Source organism: Somniosus microcephalus, chromosome 3 (genome assembly GCF_052327205.1).
Source record: "Somniosus microcephalus isolate GS21.2 chromosome 3, FLI_Smic_1.0, whole genome shotgun sequence".
NCBI lineage: Eukaryota > Metazoa > Chordata > Chondrichthyes > Squaliformes > Somniosidae > Somniosus > Somniosus microcephalus.
In genome coordinates this window covers 349,063,862-349,079,033 of record NC_140989.1, presented here as the reverse complement: position 1 = coordinate 349,079,033, position 15,172 = coordinate 349,063,862, and the positions used below count along the sequence as shown (strand labels likewise).

At 45.0% G+C, this 15,172-nt stretch overlaps 1 protein-coding gene across 8 annotated transcripts in view; it reads right to left on the bottom strand.

Moving 5' to 3' along the window:
* The window catches only part of tgfbr3 (transforming growth factor, beta receptor III), a 245,155-nt gene that overhangs the window by 36,470 nt on the left and 193,513 nt on the right, over window positions 1-15,172 (bottom strand). For all 8 annotated transcript variants that reach the window (XM_085983358.1, XM_085983360.1, XM_085983357.1 and 5 more), the window contains 4 exons: window positions 8,644-8,957; window positions 6,870-7,022; window positions 4,852-4,977; window positions 3,596-3,775 (listed from right to left, as the gene is read on the bottom strand). In XM_085983358.1, the coding sequence (XP_085839484.1) occupies window positions 3,596-3,775; window positions 4,852-4,977; window positions 6,870-7,022; window positions 8,644-8,957 (773 nt within the window). The remainder of the gene's footprint in view (window positions 1-3,595; window positions 3,776-4,851; window positions 4,978-6,869; window positions 7,023-8,643; window positions 8,958-15,172) is intronic.

Sequence of the window (15,172 nt, the reverse complement as noted above, 5' to 3'; positions counted from 1 at the left end):
AACGCACCAAAAGAACAGAAATAGGCTAATTACAATTATATTAATTAAATGAACTCTTCAGCAGTTATTGGGAGAAGGGTATCCACTTAGATACAGCATTCAGGATAGAAGCAAAAGACAGGAAGGAGAAAAACCAAAGGTGGCAATCAGAGAAATCAAGGGTTTAAAACAAACATGGCCACAGTAAATAATAATTCTAAAAGGTCTAAGAGCGTTAAAAAAACAAGCCTGAAGGCTTTGTGTCTTAATGCAAGGAGCATTCGTAATAAGGTGGATGAATTAGCAGCGCAAATAGAGGTAAATGAATATGATATGATTGGAATTACTGAAACATGGCTCCAGGGGGACCAAGGCTGGGAACTCAACATCCAGGGGTATTCAATATTCAGGAAAGATAGGCAAAAAGGAAAAGGAGGTGGGGTAGCATTGCTGGTTAAAGAGGGGATTAACACAATTGTAAGGAAAGATATTAGCTCTGATGATGTGGAATCTGTATGGGTAGAACTGAGAAATACCAAAGGGCAGAAAACGTTAGTGGGAGTGGTGTATAGACCCCCAAACAGTGATGCGGAGGTTGGGGATGGCATTAAAAGGGAAATTAGAGAAGCGTGCAATAAGGGCACAGCAGTCATCATGGGTGACTTTAATCTACATATAGATTGGGCTGACCAAATTAGTAACAATACTGTGGAGGAGGAATTCCTGGAGTGTATACGGGATGGTTTCCTGGACCAATATGTCGAGGAACCAACTAGGGATCAGGCCATCTTAGACTGGGTATTATGCAATGAGAAAGGATTAATTAGCAATCTTATTGTGCGAGGCCCCTTGGGTCGGAGCGATCATAATATGATAGAATTCTTCATTAAGATGGAGAGTGAAGTAGTTGACTCAGAGACTAAGGTCCTGAATTTAAATAAAGGGAACTATGATGGCATGAGACTCGAGTTGGGTAGGATTGATTGGGTAATGTCACTCAAAGGGTGACGGTGGATAGGCAATGGCAAACATTCAAAGATCGCACGGATGATCTACAGAATTTGTTTATCCCAGTTTGGCATAAAAATAAATCAATAAAGGTGACTCAACCGTGGCTAACAAGGGAAATTAGGGATAACATAAGATCCAAAGAGAGGACATATAAATTGGCCCAAAAAAGCAGCAAACCTGAGGATTGGGAGCAGTTTAGGATTCAGCAAAGGAGGACAAAGGGATTAATTAAGAGGGGGGAAAATAGATTATGAAAGTAAGCTTGCAGGGAACATAAAAACTGACTGTAAAAGCTTTTATAGATATGTGAAGAGAAAAAGATTGGTGAAGTCAAGCGTAGGTCCCTTACAGTCAGAATCAGGGGAATTTATAATGGGAACAAAGAAATGGCAGACCAATTAAATACATATTTTGGTTCTGTCTTCACAAAGGAGGACACAAATAACCTCCCAGAGATGTCAGGGAACATAGGGACTAATGAGAGGGAGGAACTGAAAGAAATCAGTATTTGTGGGGAAATGGTGTTGGGGGAAGTTGACGGGTTTGAAGGCCAATAAATCCCCAGGGCCTGATAATCTACATCCTAGGGTACTTAAGGAAGTGGCCCTGGAGATAGCAGATGCATTGCTGGTCATCTTCCAGAACTCGATAGACTCTGGAACAGTACCCATGGATTGGAGGGTAGCTAATGTTACCCCACTATTCAAAAAAGGTGGTAGAGAAAAAGCGGGGAATTATAGACCGGTAAGCCTGACATCAGTAGTGGGGAAAATACTGGAGTCCATTATAAAAATGTAATAGCAGAGCACTTGGAAAGCAGTGGCAGGATTGGACAAAGTCAACATGGATTTACAAAAGGTAAATCGTGCTTGACTAATCTACTGGAATTTTTTGAGGATGTAACTGGTAAAATAGATAAGGGAGAACCAGTGGATGTGGTGTATTTGGACTTTCAGAAGGCTTTTGATAAGGTCCCGCATAAGAGATTAGCATGCAAAATTAAGGCACATGGGATTGGGGGCAAGGTACTGACTTGGATAGAGAACTGGTTGGCAGATCGAAAGCAAAGAGTTGGAATAAACGGGTCGTTTTCCGAGTGGTAGGCAGTGACTAGTGGGGTACCGCAAGGATCGGTCCCAGGACCCCAGCTGTTCACAATATATATTAATGATCTGGACGAGGGAATTGGACGTAGTATCTCCAAATTTGCAGACGACACAAAGCTGGGTGGGAGGGAATGCTGTGAGGAGGATGTCGTGAAACTCCAGTACGATCTGGACAGGTTGGGTGATTAGGCCGAAACATGGCAAATGCACTATAATGTGGATAAATGTGAGGTTATCCACTTTGGTGGCAAAAATAGGAAGGCAGATTATTATCTGAATGGCAATAGGTTGGGAGAAGGGGAAGTGCAAAGAGACCTGGGTGTTCTTGTGCACCAGTCGCTGAAGGTAAGCATGCAGATGCAGCAGGCGGTTAAGAAGGCAAATGGTATGTTGGCCTTCGTAGCAAGAGGGTTCGAGTACAGGAACAAGGATGTCTTGCTGCAGTTGTACAGGGCCTTGGTGAGACCGCACCTCGAGTATTGTGTGCAGTTTTGGTCGCCTTATCTGAGGAAGGATGTTCTTGCCATGGAAGGAGTGCAGCGAAGATTCACCAGGCTGATACCTGGGATGGCAGGAATGACGTACGAGGAGAGATTGTGTCGATTGGGCTTATACTCACTGGAGTTTAGAAGATTGAGAGGGGATCTCATCGAAACCTATAAAATTCTGTCAGGCCTGGACAGACTAGATGCAGGAAGGATGTTCCCGATGGCCAGGGAGTCCAGAACCAGGGGTCATAGTCTAAGGATAAGGGGTAAGCCATTTAGGACTGAGATGAGGAGGAATTTCTTCACCCAGAGAGTGGTGAACCTGTGGAATTCTCTGCCACAGAGGGCGGTGGAGGCCAGTTCATTAAATATATTCAAGAAGGAGTTGGATATATTTTTTTTAAGGCTAAAGGGATCAAGGGATATGGGGAGAAGGCAGGGACAGGGTACTGAATTTGGATGATCAGCCATGATCTCATTGAATGGCGGAGCAGGCTCGAGGGGCCGAATGGCCTACTCCTGCTCCTATCTTCTATGTTTCTATTATCAACAGGTCATTACGCGACCAAATGTTCAGCCATTGACTGCATTAATTTTGTTGAACATCAACTTGGTGGATTTGAGTGTTATCTGAAATGTACATCTCACACCAACAAACAGCGCTTGAATGAGCAGGAATGTAAATAATCTAGAAACGGAGTATTTTACTAACAGGATGATGTAACATTTGTGGGATAAATCCCTAGTTTTACAAGTACTATTATATTCTGGTATGAAATTATGGTCAGTGTATCATGCTTAGAAGACTCCCTTTGGTCAAACCCCCAATATAATTTCTGGACTTATTATCTTTACAATTTTCCTGTCAAACCAAAGAAATTTAAACCACAAACTAACCATCTGTTCACTCGAATCCATGCACCAGTGCCAAAAAAAGAACTGCAACAGTTCAGCTAAAACCACAGCCTACACAATTCTTCAGCTGATATGCAAGCTTGCCAAGATCATTACCTCAACAAATAATCGGCGATTCTCCGAAACAGTGTGCACTCCTTGTGAAGGAGTGCGGAACAGATTGGTGTTGTACAGCTCCATGTTCAAAGTTGCATTGTTGACTTGTCTCAGAGAAGGGAAACCAGAATGTGAAGGCATTTCAGACTTCTTGCTAGGTGTGAAGTATGTACAGTTAAACTGAAACAAAAAGGAAATTATTACTGAAATATCCATACTAGCTGCCATCAACAATTACACTGTTTCTACAAATTCTAGTATAGCACAAACGCTGAGGTAATTTAGCTAGGAATATAATTAAAATGTTCAATTGATCAAATAATCAATTTTGAAAACTCTAACAATTAGAACTGCTACAACTTATTTAATGTCTATAAACATTAAACACTTCTGATCACTATTCAGGGAACCCTGCTGGAAGTTCATGTGTGCATGCCAGGCAAGGCTTGGACCAGTCTCAGATATAATGGCTCCACAGTTGAATAGTCTATGACACTCATTGTTCAGGTGCACATATTAAGAAAACCCACTTGGGTGAGGTACCAGAGGAGCATTAACGCCTATGGAACTGCACCCTAGCATGAAGAGGAAGTCTATGGAAAATTAAATGTGGCGTCTCTTTCAAAAAAAGCTATATAATAGTTTAAAAAAGGTTATATTTGTAATAAATTATTCACAAGCGATAGTTTGCAAATAATTATTATACAACTTGTTAGATTTCAATAAATATAGAAATTGCCTTTTTTTTTTTTAAAATCATGAACATGCCCTTGATGGAAAAGGGGAAAGCAACTAATCTATTAGCGATTATCATTATTTTAATTCTTCATTAACAGACTATTGTACAAATTCTAGTATAGCACAAACTCTGAGGTAATTTAGCTACCAGAGGAATATAATTAAAATGTTCAATTAATCAAATAATCAATTTTGAAAACTCTAACAATTATAACTGCTACAACTTCTTTAATGTCTATGAACATTAAACATAATGTTAGTAATGACAGCCCAAAACCAAGACTGTAATATTGGCCCTCACGCCGCTCAATAAACAGGGGCTGCCTAAAGTTAGAACACATTCTGCGGCCAACAGTTGAAGGGTTAACTGTAACATCAATTCTTATTTGTAGCAATGTGAATTTGAGCAGACTGTTGTCCTTGCAAATATGCACATTTCTATGACCTCTAACCTGTTCTGCTTGCACAAAATACTTCATAATGTAAATAAAAAACACTATGCACATTGCACAGCATACCAGAACAGTTTTAGGTCTGTTTCCAACTGGGTCGTCGCCATCGCCAGGGAAGCCGTTGTCTCCTGATTCTTCATTATCACTAGACCACCCACTTCCTTCAACAGGGTACTCTAGCTGTATCATGATCTGTCAGTCAGGGAAAATTCCAATGGTTTAGCAAAATCTTTTAGTATTAGTTTCCTACATTACAACAGTGACTACACTTCAAAAATACTTCTGTAAAGCGCTTTGGGACATCCGGAGGTCATGAAAGGCGCTATAGAAATGCAAGTCTTTTTTTTAATCTCCAAAAGCGCTGCTCATGATCAAAAAGTAAAAGAAAATGTCTTCCTCTTTCTATAATTGGTTTCCTAGTCTCAAATTTGTACACACTCTGTTCCTGGGCTACTACTTATTTCATGCTCTCCCCAACCTTTCATTGGTGGCCACTCTGTCATTATGCCCCTGCCATTTGTAATTTTTTCCATCAACTCTTTTGCCTTGCCTCTTTTGTTCCCCTCCCCACTTTAATTTATCCTCTTTTTGCCTCCTATTCTGCAGACATTGTTCTTTTTCTTCCACTATGAAAAGTATTTTGAGATGCCACTCTGTGTAAAGAATGGTATAAAAAAGTTATTGTTCTCCTCCCTTTCTCTTTGACTTCTCTCCCTGTTTTCTCTCTATGGACCTCAAATACTTTCTCTCATCCTCTCTGCATCCATTTGTCTCTCTTACCAGTATGTTTGGTATTCTCTTTCTAAACTCAACGGGAACAATTGGAGAGAAAAAAAATAGTTTTATCATGTAACATAGTAATGTTTTGATCAGAAGATTAGTTCTTCTAGCCTACGCTTTAAACTTCCCGTCAGGTTCCTACTGAGATTCTACAACTAATAGCCCTGGATCATATACCAACAGGCATTCATCCATTCCTTTTATAAAAATAACAAGGGACAGTCAGGTGGAGAAAAGAATTCTGAAACTGCCTTTTGGGGAATAAAATCTCCCCATTTTAATTTTATTTAGGTTGTATTATGGTGTTATAAGAAACTAATTGCTAACAATTCTACCAATTAATTAACTTCTATGTAGCATATCATTTGAAAAACAGCAAAGAAACCTTCAATATTTTTGGTGAAAATACAACACTGAAGTAAGTAATAATCTCTCCCCAAGCAGAAATTTTGGACATTTTTATCTTCAGTGGAAGCTAATGGCCCATTGGTGGAAAATGGGAAGAACAAGATTAGAAATTAATTTAGCTTCAATCATTTGAAACAAATTTAAAATAGGGACAACGGCCTAGAAATTCACTTTGGGGCGGCCAGCTCGCTCGCGCCCAAAGGTTAGCGCTGGGCAGGGAGTCATTAGCGGTCGTCAGATATTCAGTGTTTGCGCCCCAATTCGGAACCGGGCGCTATACCAGGGTGTGCCCGCCTCCGCTTGGGGCGCTGAAACTGAATTTCAGCGCTCTTGGCGCCGCTGCGCCAGCCGCTGCGGAGCGGCAGGCTGCGGTACTGCAGGCCTCCTCCTTCTCTTAAGGGGGAGCTGCCTGCAACGGGGAGATCGCCGCTGGAGAGTGCTGGCAAATGAGCCCGGCACCACGGCGAAGTGCCGGGTTCGTGGAAAGCAGCCGGCAATGCCGCGGGGGGGGGGGGGGGGGGGTGGAGGAGGCCGGGGAAGGAGGTGCGGGCAGGCGGCCGCCGAAAAAGCGGCCGGCCGCACCTTCCCCTTTAAAGCGCCCCACTAAGGCTACAGCACGGCCCCGTTTTCTGGTCGCTGTTTGCGGCCGCTTCGGAGGAGGCGGCCGCTACTAAATATGGGAATCGGGCCGGTTTCGGGGCCGAACCGGGGCACTGCGCACACCGATGACGTCATCGGTGCCGGCGCAGTGCTAACGGCTACCGCCGCCAATACCGCTGCGCTGAATATCAGCGCAAACTCATTTTTGGCGCAGAAGCCCTCTTTAGGCGGTAACTGGCCGCAAAGCTGGCAGCGCCTTAATGAATTTCTAGGCCAATATCTATGGTTTTACTTACAGAGTTCAAATAAATGGTGGAACCATCTGTAGCAGGGTATTTAGTTGTCTCACAGCTAGTGAGTGAAGACTCCAAAATGTAATGTGTGGCGTTTTCCTTTGCTTTGCATTTTGGATCCAGTAGAGAAACTTGCGTTATTGCAGACGCATCAATCTATAGGAAAAGGTCACAATACATATTTAAAATACACAATATTCTTGTTGTGTACTGAACTTGTAAAAATTCCCCCACCCCTGAATAAACATGTACATGTACATATATAGTCCAACAATCCCTTTGCATTGGTGCTAGAACAAAGGGTGCTTTGCACTGGACAATAAACAAATGCTTGACTCATGGAGTCTCGTGCTGTGCTGTGCTGTGCTGTGGTTGATGGGTTGCATAGCCGTGGCAGGAGCAAACTAACACTACTAGTGTTGCAGGCATTGAATTCTGGAACACAACATTACTGTTCTGGTCACAGATAAGACCAAGTTGCAAATGGCATAGCGAATGTGCTATTTCATTATTTTTGTAAATGATACTTCCCAGAAAGAACTCATTCCTTTGAGACAAAGAAGCTGAAAATCAAGATCATATTTTTCTTTTAAACAAAGATACAGTACCTATTAAAAAAAGTCATGGGAAGGAGCAGTAATTATTTCAAGGTGCATGCTCAAACATAGCAGCTGCACTAACCATTTTGCTTAAAAGTGCTGTTCTTAGATATGCTATCTCCAGATTAAAATATCTCTTTTGTGCCCACACAAAATTCAGGCAGAACCTTGGGGCTAGATTTTCGTGGAGCCGTCAGATGGGGTTTCAGGCGTGTGGGGAGGGGGGGGGAAATCCCGAATTTGGGGGTCCCGACACCATCCCGCCCAAAACCCCGCCCCACGTAAGTTTCAGGGGCGGCGGGTACCCGCCCCGCACTGGGACCCGCCGAAACCAGGCGGGAAGGGATTAGTGCCAACTAACTGCCTGTTAACAGGTACTTAACAGGCAGTTTTTAGCCTAATCCCTATTTTGAGGGGTTTCGTGTGGGTTTCCCGACGGCTCCAAACCACGCCAGGTTAGAGCAGGCGGGCCGTCGGGTTGAATGAGTTGGAGGGGTCGCGATGTTGGCGCTCAGGTGAGTGATGGGTGCATGAGCGTAAAGATAAGTGTGTTTGGTGTGTCTAAAGTGTGTAAAGAACTTTTACTTACCTGTACTTACCTTCACAGCCTTTCTTCCTGTAGCCGTCGGGAGTCCATCACTCAGCCGGAACTGAAAGCTGAACGGCTGCGATCTGTGAAAAGTGACAACCTTCAGCTTTGAGTGCCGGTAAGAGTTCTAACTGAGTCTGTGCAGAATGACTCATGGTAGAACTCAGACTGTCAGCGTATCACAGCTTCAAACAGCTGTCAAACGCTGATATTTCATCTGTCAAGAACTCTTGACAGATGAAATTTCAGTCTGTGACGTCACCTGTTGCCGGGTGGCCCTTAATTGGCCTGCTGAGCGGGCTCAACAAGGTCAATCAAGGGAAAATCGCGTGGATTGGCCGGACGTCGAAGTAGGCGGGTCAAAAACCCGAAAGGGGAAGTCCCGCCTTCTTCCCCGACAGGTTCGGGAAAATCTACTCCTTGGTCTTTAAACAGCAAGGAATAAAGTCAGACCTATAATTGGTTAGGACAGCCAAATAATGGGCCTATTAGGTTTTAAAATCTTGTATAATTAACACTGTAAATGTGAATCCATGAACACATCCCAAATTATCATGGCAGAAAAAACATGTAATGGATTTAAACAAACCTCCAAGCTGCTCTTTTCGATTGTGGCGACCATTCTTTCATCCTCACATTGAACAAATAGGGCCACATTGTCAATAGTCGGAATCTCTTCTGGTTCAGGTAATCCATTTCTCATCAGTTTTTCAAATGTACTATCCTGGGATCTTTGTGGCAGCTTGTGAGCTGTGTTCACCCTGTCATAATCTCCTTGGTCAAAGGGAAATGGGAATCGAAAGGCTTCTGAAAATCCAGGAAATGCCTGATCAGGTGATTGCAACGGCTCTCTCAGAATTGAAAGTTCTGGTGGAAGGAAGGATTCTACCTCCTCTTCTTCAGCTGTGGGGGGGAAAAGAGGAAGGAGTCAATAAACAATCTTGATTTTTTTTTTTAAATTAAAAGTTTTAAAACAGGTTTTCACTTTCAAGATCCAATTTACTGCAAAATTATAACTATAATAAACATACATCTTCTTATTTCATTCAGAGCACTCTATTGAACACCAAAAGGATTTGGTATTCTATAGAATGCTCTGAGTGAAATAAGATTTGATTCATTTGATTTTTTTTTTTTTTTTAATGACTTGTGTGCCAATTTTCAAATGACCAGCAATACTGCTTAACTACTAAACATCTCAATAAATAGTCAAAGAACAGTTGGAACATAATACTATTGTACTATTTAATATCACAGTATGAAACAGCAACAATAGTATTACTGTACTATTACAATGCATTTCATAGTACAAAAATACAATTTGAACAATACACGCATTCGCCAGCATCAGTGTTTCTGATGGACTGGAATGAACCTACGTGGGTTACCATCAACAACAATATGTAGATTGAGGTTTAAGAATCCAACATTTACAATTATTTTTAAATCATAATTCAGTCTACTTTATCCCACTCATCTTTCAATTTTTTTGGGAATAATTTGGTTTTTAAAAATGGGATTTCAGAAAACCAGAGTTTCCTTTTTATTCCTCCCGCTTTCTTAAGTCAACGGGAATGGTAGCATCGTGGTTATGCTACTGGACTAGCAATCCAGAGGCCGGGACTAATGATCGGAGACACAAGTTCAAATCCCACGACAGCAGCTGGGGAATTTAAATTCAGTTAATTAAATAAATCTGGAATAAAAAGCTAGTATCAGTAATAGTGACCATGTAACTATCGGATTGTCGTAAAAAACTGGTCTGGTTCACTGATGTCCTTCAGGGAAGGAAATCTGCCATCCTTACCTGGTCTGGCCTATATGTGACTCTAGACTCACAGCAATGTGGTTATCTCTTAACTGCCCTCTGAAATGACCTAGCAAGCCAATCAGTTGTAAAAAGCCGATACGAATAAGAATAAAACCGGACTAACCACCCGGCATTGATCTCGGCACTGGCTACGGACGCAACAACGACACACCCAGCCCAGTCGACCCTGCAAAGTCCTCCCCACCAACATCTGGAGAATTGTGCCAAAATTGGGACAGCTGTCCCACAGTCTAGTCAAGCAACAGCCTGACAATCATACTCACTGAATCATACCTTTCAACCAATGTCCCAAACTCCTCCAACACCATCGCTGGGTTTGTCCTGTCCCACCGGCAGGACAGACCCACCAGGGGTGGCGACACAGTTGGGAAGAAGTGGCCCTGGGAGTCCTCAACATTGACTCCGGACCCCATGATGTCTCATGGTTTCAGGTCAAGCATGGGCAAGGAAACCTCCTGCTGATTACCACCTACCGCCCTCCCTCAGCTGATGAATCAGTACTCCTCCATGTTGAACACCACTTGGAAGAAGCACTGAGAGTAGCAAGGACACAGAATGTACTCTGGGTGGGGGTCTTCAATGTCCATCACCAAGAGTGGCTCGGTAGCACCACTGCTGGCCGAGTCCTGATGGACATAGCTGCCAGTCTGGGCCTGTGACAGGTGGTGAGAGAACCATGATGAGGGAAAAACCAACTTGACCTCGTCCTCGCAGATCTCCCTGTCGCAGATGCATCTGTCCATGACAGCATTGGTAGCAGTGGCCACTGCACAGTCACTGTGGAGACGAAGTCCCGTGTTCACACTGAGGATACCCTCCATCGTGTTGTGTGGCACTACCACCGTGCTAAATGGGATAGATTCAGAACAGATCCACCAGCTCAAAACAGGGGAATCCATGAGGTGCTGTGCGCCAGCAGCAGAATTGTATTCCACCACAATCTGTAATCTCATGGCCTGGCATATCCCTCACTCTACCATTACCATCAAGCCAGGGGACCATCCCTGGTTCAATAAGGAGTGTGGAAGAGCATGCCAGGAGCAGCACCAGGTGTACCTAAAAATGCAGTGCCAACCTGGGGAAGCTGCAACACAGGACTACATGCATGCTAAAAAGCGGAAGCAGCATGCTATAGACAGGGCTAAGCGATCCCACAATCAACGGATCAGATCAAAACTCTGCAGTCCTGCCACATCCAGTCATGAATGGTGGTGGACAACTAATGGGAGGAGAAGGCTCCATGCATATCCCCATCCTCAATGATGGTGGAGCCCAGCATGTGAGTGCAAAAGACAAGGCCGAAGTGTTTGCAACCATCTTCAGCCAGAAGGATGATCCATATCGGCCTCCTCATGAGGTCCCCACCATCACAGAAGCCAGTCTTCAGCCAATTTGATTCACTCCATGTGATATCAAGAAATGGTTGGATACAGCAAAGGCCATGTGATATCAAGAAATGCACTGGATACAGCAAAGGCCATGGGCCCCGACAACATCCTGCCTACCGTGCTGAAGACCTGTGCTCCAGAACTAGTCGCGCCTCTAGCCAAGCTGTTCCAGTACAGCTATAACACTGGCCTCTACCCAACCATGTGGAAAACTGCCCAGCTATGTCCTGTCCACAAAAAGCAGGACAAATCCAATCCAGCCAATTACTGCCCCATCAGCCTACTCTCAATCATCAGCAAAGTGATGGAAGGTGTCGTTGACAGGGTTAGGAAGCAGCACTTACTCACCAACCTGCTCACTGATACCCAGTTTGGGTTCCGCTGGGACCACTTGTCTCCAGACCTAGCCTTGGTCCAAACATGTGGACAAAAGAGCTGAATTCCAGAGGTGAGGCAAGAGTGACTGCCCTTGACATCAAGGCAGCATTTGACCAAGTGTGGCATCAAGGAGCCCTAGTAAAACTGAAGTCAATGGGAATCGGGGGGAAAACGCTCCACTGGCTGGAGTCATACCGAGCACAAAGGAAGATGATTGTGGTGGTTGGAGTTCAATCATCACAGCCCCAGGACATCACTGCAGGAGTTCCTCAGGGCAGTGTCCTTAGCCCAACCATCTTCAGCTGTTTCATCAATGACCTTCCCTCCATCATAAGGTCAGAAGTGGGGATGTTCGCTGATGACTGCACAGTGTTCAGTGCCATTCGCAACTCCTCAGACAATGAAGCAGTCCATGCCTGCATGCAGCAAGACCTGGACGACATTCAGGCTTGGGCTGATAAGTGGCAGGTAACATTCGCGCTACACAAGCGCAAGGCAATGACCATCTCCAATAAGCGAGAGTCTAACCACCGCCCCTTGACATTCAACAGCATTACCATCGTCGAATCCCCCACCATCAATATCCTGGGGGTCAACATTGACCAAAAACTTAACTGGAGCAGCCACATAAATACTGTGGCAAAAAGAGCAGGTCAGATGCTGGGTATTCTACGGCGAGTGTCTCACCTCCTGACTTCCCAAAGCCTTTCCACCATCTACAGGGCACAAGTAAGGAGTGTGATGGAATACTCTCCACCTGCCTGGATGAGTGCAGCTCCAACAACAAGCAAGAAGCTCGACACCATCCAGGACAAAGCAGCCCACTTGATTGGCACCCCATCCACCACCGGCGTACCGTGGCTGCAGTGTGTACCATCTACAAGATACACTGCCAAGACTTCTTCGGCAGCACCTCCCAAACCCTCGACCTCTACCACCAAGAAGGACAAGGGCAGCAGGTGCATGGGAACATCACCACTTCAAGTTCCCCTCCAAGTCACACACCATCCTGACTTGGAAGTATATTGCCGTTCCTTCATCATTGCTGGGTCAAAATCCTGGAACTCCCTCCCTAACAGAACTGTGGGAGTAACTTCAACACACGGACTGCAGCTTTTCAAGAAGGCGTTTCACCACCTTCTCAAGGGCAACTAGGGATGGGCAATAAATGCTGGCCTTGCCAGCGATGCCCACATCCCATGAACGAATAAAAAAGTTATCTGTTACAGTCTCTGCCTTAGATAGGAGCATGAAATGCTGCAACTTGATTAAATTTTCCATGAATGGCACCAATGGTGCCTTGGAGAACCTATCAATAAGCTGTGACAAAGAATTGCCAGCTTTCCTCCCCAAATGACTTTGCCAAACTGACAGACTCAACCTCCAGAAAAAGGCCAAGTTCACGAGTCAGTTACATATGGAATCCAAATTTAGGTGTTCCAGCTAAATGCCAAAGTTAAATGTTACCAAACCAACCACAACTATATTTTTACACGTGGAAATTCCACTATTTCACAGGGCTGGAAGAGCATGATCGGGGGCTGGGAGCTCATCGGAGGGCCAGGATCACCATCGGAGGGCCGCAGGAGCGGGGAAGGTGGGCAGGAGCTCATCGGAGGGTCAGGAGAACCGGGGGGATGGGGATGGAGAGACAGACAACATCAGGGGGCCAGAACAGCAATTCAATTCAATTCAATTTTATTTGTCATATATGCAGCAGACGTGTGTACTGCACAATGAAATGTTGATTTTTACGAGTCCTCCCAACATTGGAATAAATATGGCATAACAATGATAAAAATACTAATAGAAATACTAATAGAAAGACAGTAATAATAAATAAAACAACAGTAATAAATAATAATAAATTAATCGTTCATGAGTCTTATGGCCTGGGGGTAGAAGCTGTTTCGAAACCTGTTGGTACGAGACCGTATGCTTCGGTATCTCTTACCGGACGGGAGCAGGGCGAAGAGGTTGTGGCTGGGGTGACTCGTGTGTTTAATGATTCTCAGGGCCTTCCCCCGGCACCTCTCGGGGTAGATATCCTGCACAGCAGGTAGTTTAATTCCTATAGTGTGTTGTGCAGCTTTCACTACCATCTGTAGAGCCTTGCGGTCTGTGGCGGTGCAGTTGCCATACCAGGTAGTGATGCAGCCGAACAGGATACTCTCGATGGTGCACCGGTAGAAGTTGGTGAGAATCTGGGGGGCCATTCCAAATTTCTTCAGTCTCCTGAGGAAGAACAGGCATTGGCATGCCTTCTTGGTTACAACATCGATGTGATGAGACCACGTTAAGTCCTCCGTAATGAATACACCCAGGAATTTGAAGCTGCTGACCCTCTCCACCTCAGCCCCTTCGATGTAGATTGGGGTGCGTCCCTCCCCCTGCCACTTCCTGTAATCCACGATCATCTCCTTTGTTTTGCTGATGTTGAGGGAGAGGTTGTTGTACTCGCACCATTCTCCAAGGGCTCTTACCTCCTCCCTGTAGCCTGTCTCGTCGCCATCTGTGATCAGGCCTACAACGGTAGTGTCATCAGCAAACTTGATGATGGAGTTGAAGTTGTGCGTGGCCACGCAGTCGTGAGTAAACAGGGAATACAGAAGGGGGCTGAGCACACAACCCTGGGGAGCTCCCGTGTTCAGGATCAGTGTGGAGGAGGTGTTTCTGCCTATTTTCACCACCTGGGGTCTTCCCGTCAGGAAGTCCAGGATCCAGTTGCATAGGGAGGTGTTAAGTCCTAGCTCACTGAGCTTGTTGACAAGCTTGGAGGGGATAATGGTATTGAATGCTGAACTATAATCAATGAACAACATTCTCACATAGGTGTTCCTCTTATCCAGGTGTGATAAGGCAGTGTGCAGTACAGTGGCGATGGCATCATCCCTAGATCTGTTTGGGCGGTAGGCAAATTGGAGTGGGTCCAGTGTGTCAGGTAGTAACGAGTTGATGTGGGTTTTGACCAGCCTCTCAAAGCACTTCATGATGACAGAAGTGAGTGCTATGGGGCGGTAGTCGTTTAAACAGGTTACTTTTGTTTTTTTGGGGACTGGAATAACCGATGTCATCTTGAAGCGGGTGGGGACTACAGACTGGTACAGTGAACGGTTGAATATATCTGTAAACACGGCTGCCAGCTGGTCAGCGCATGCTCTAAGGACACGCCCAGGGATTCCATCTGGACCGGGTGCTTTGTGGGTGTTCACTCTCTTAAAGGTCTTGCTCACGTCAGCCACGGAGATTGAGAAGACCCGGTCGTCCTGAGCCGCGGGCGCCCTTGTAACAGGCCAGTTGTTGTTGGCCTCAAACCGGGCGTAAAAAGTGTTAAGCTCATCCGGGAGAGAGGCATGGGGTGAGGTGGGGAGTAGTGGAGACCTCGTGGGGGGGAAATCAGAGGCCTCATGGGGGAGGTCTCCAATCACAGGGGGTGGGTTAGACAGACGCTGGATCCAGGAGGTTTGTGTAAAGGCACTGGATCCAGCAGTCCTCGCCTTCCATTAGCTGGCGGGTTTCAT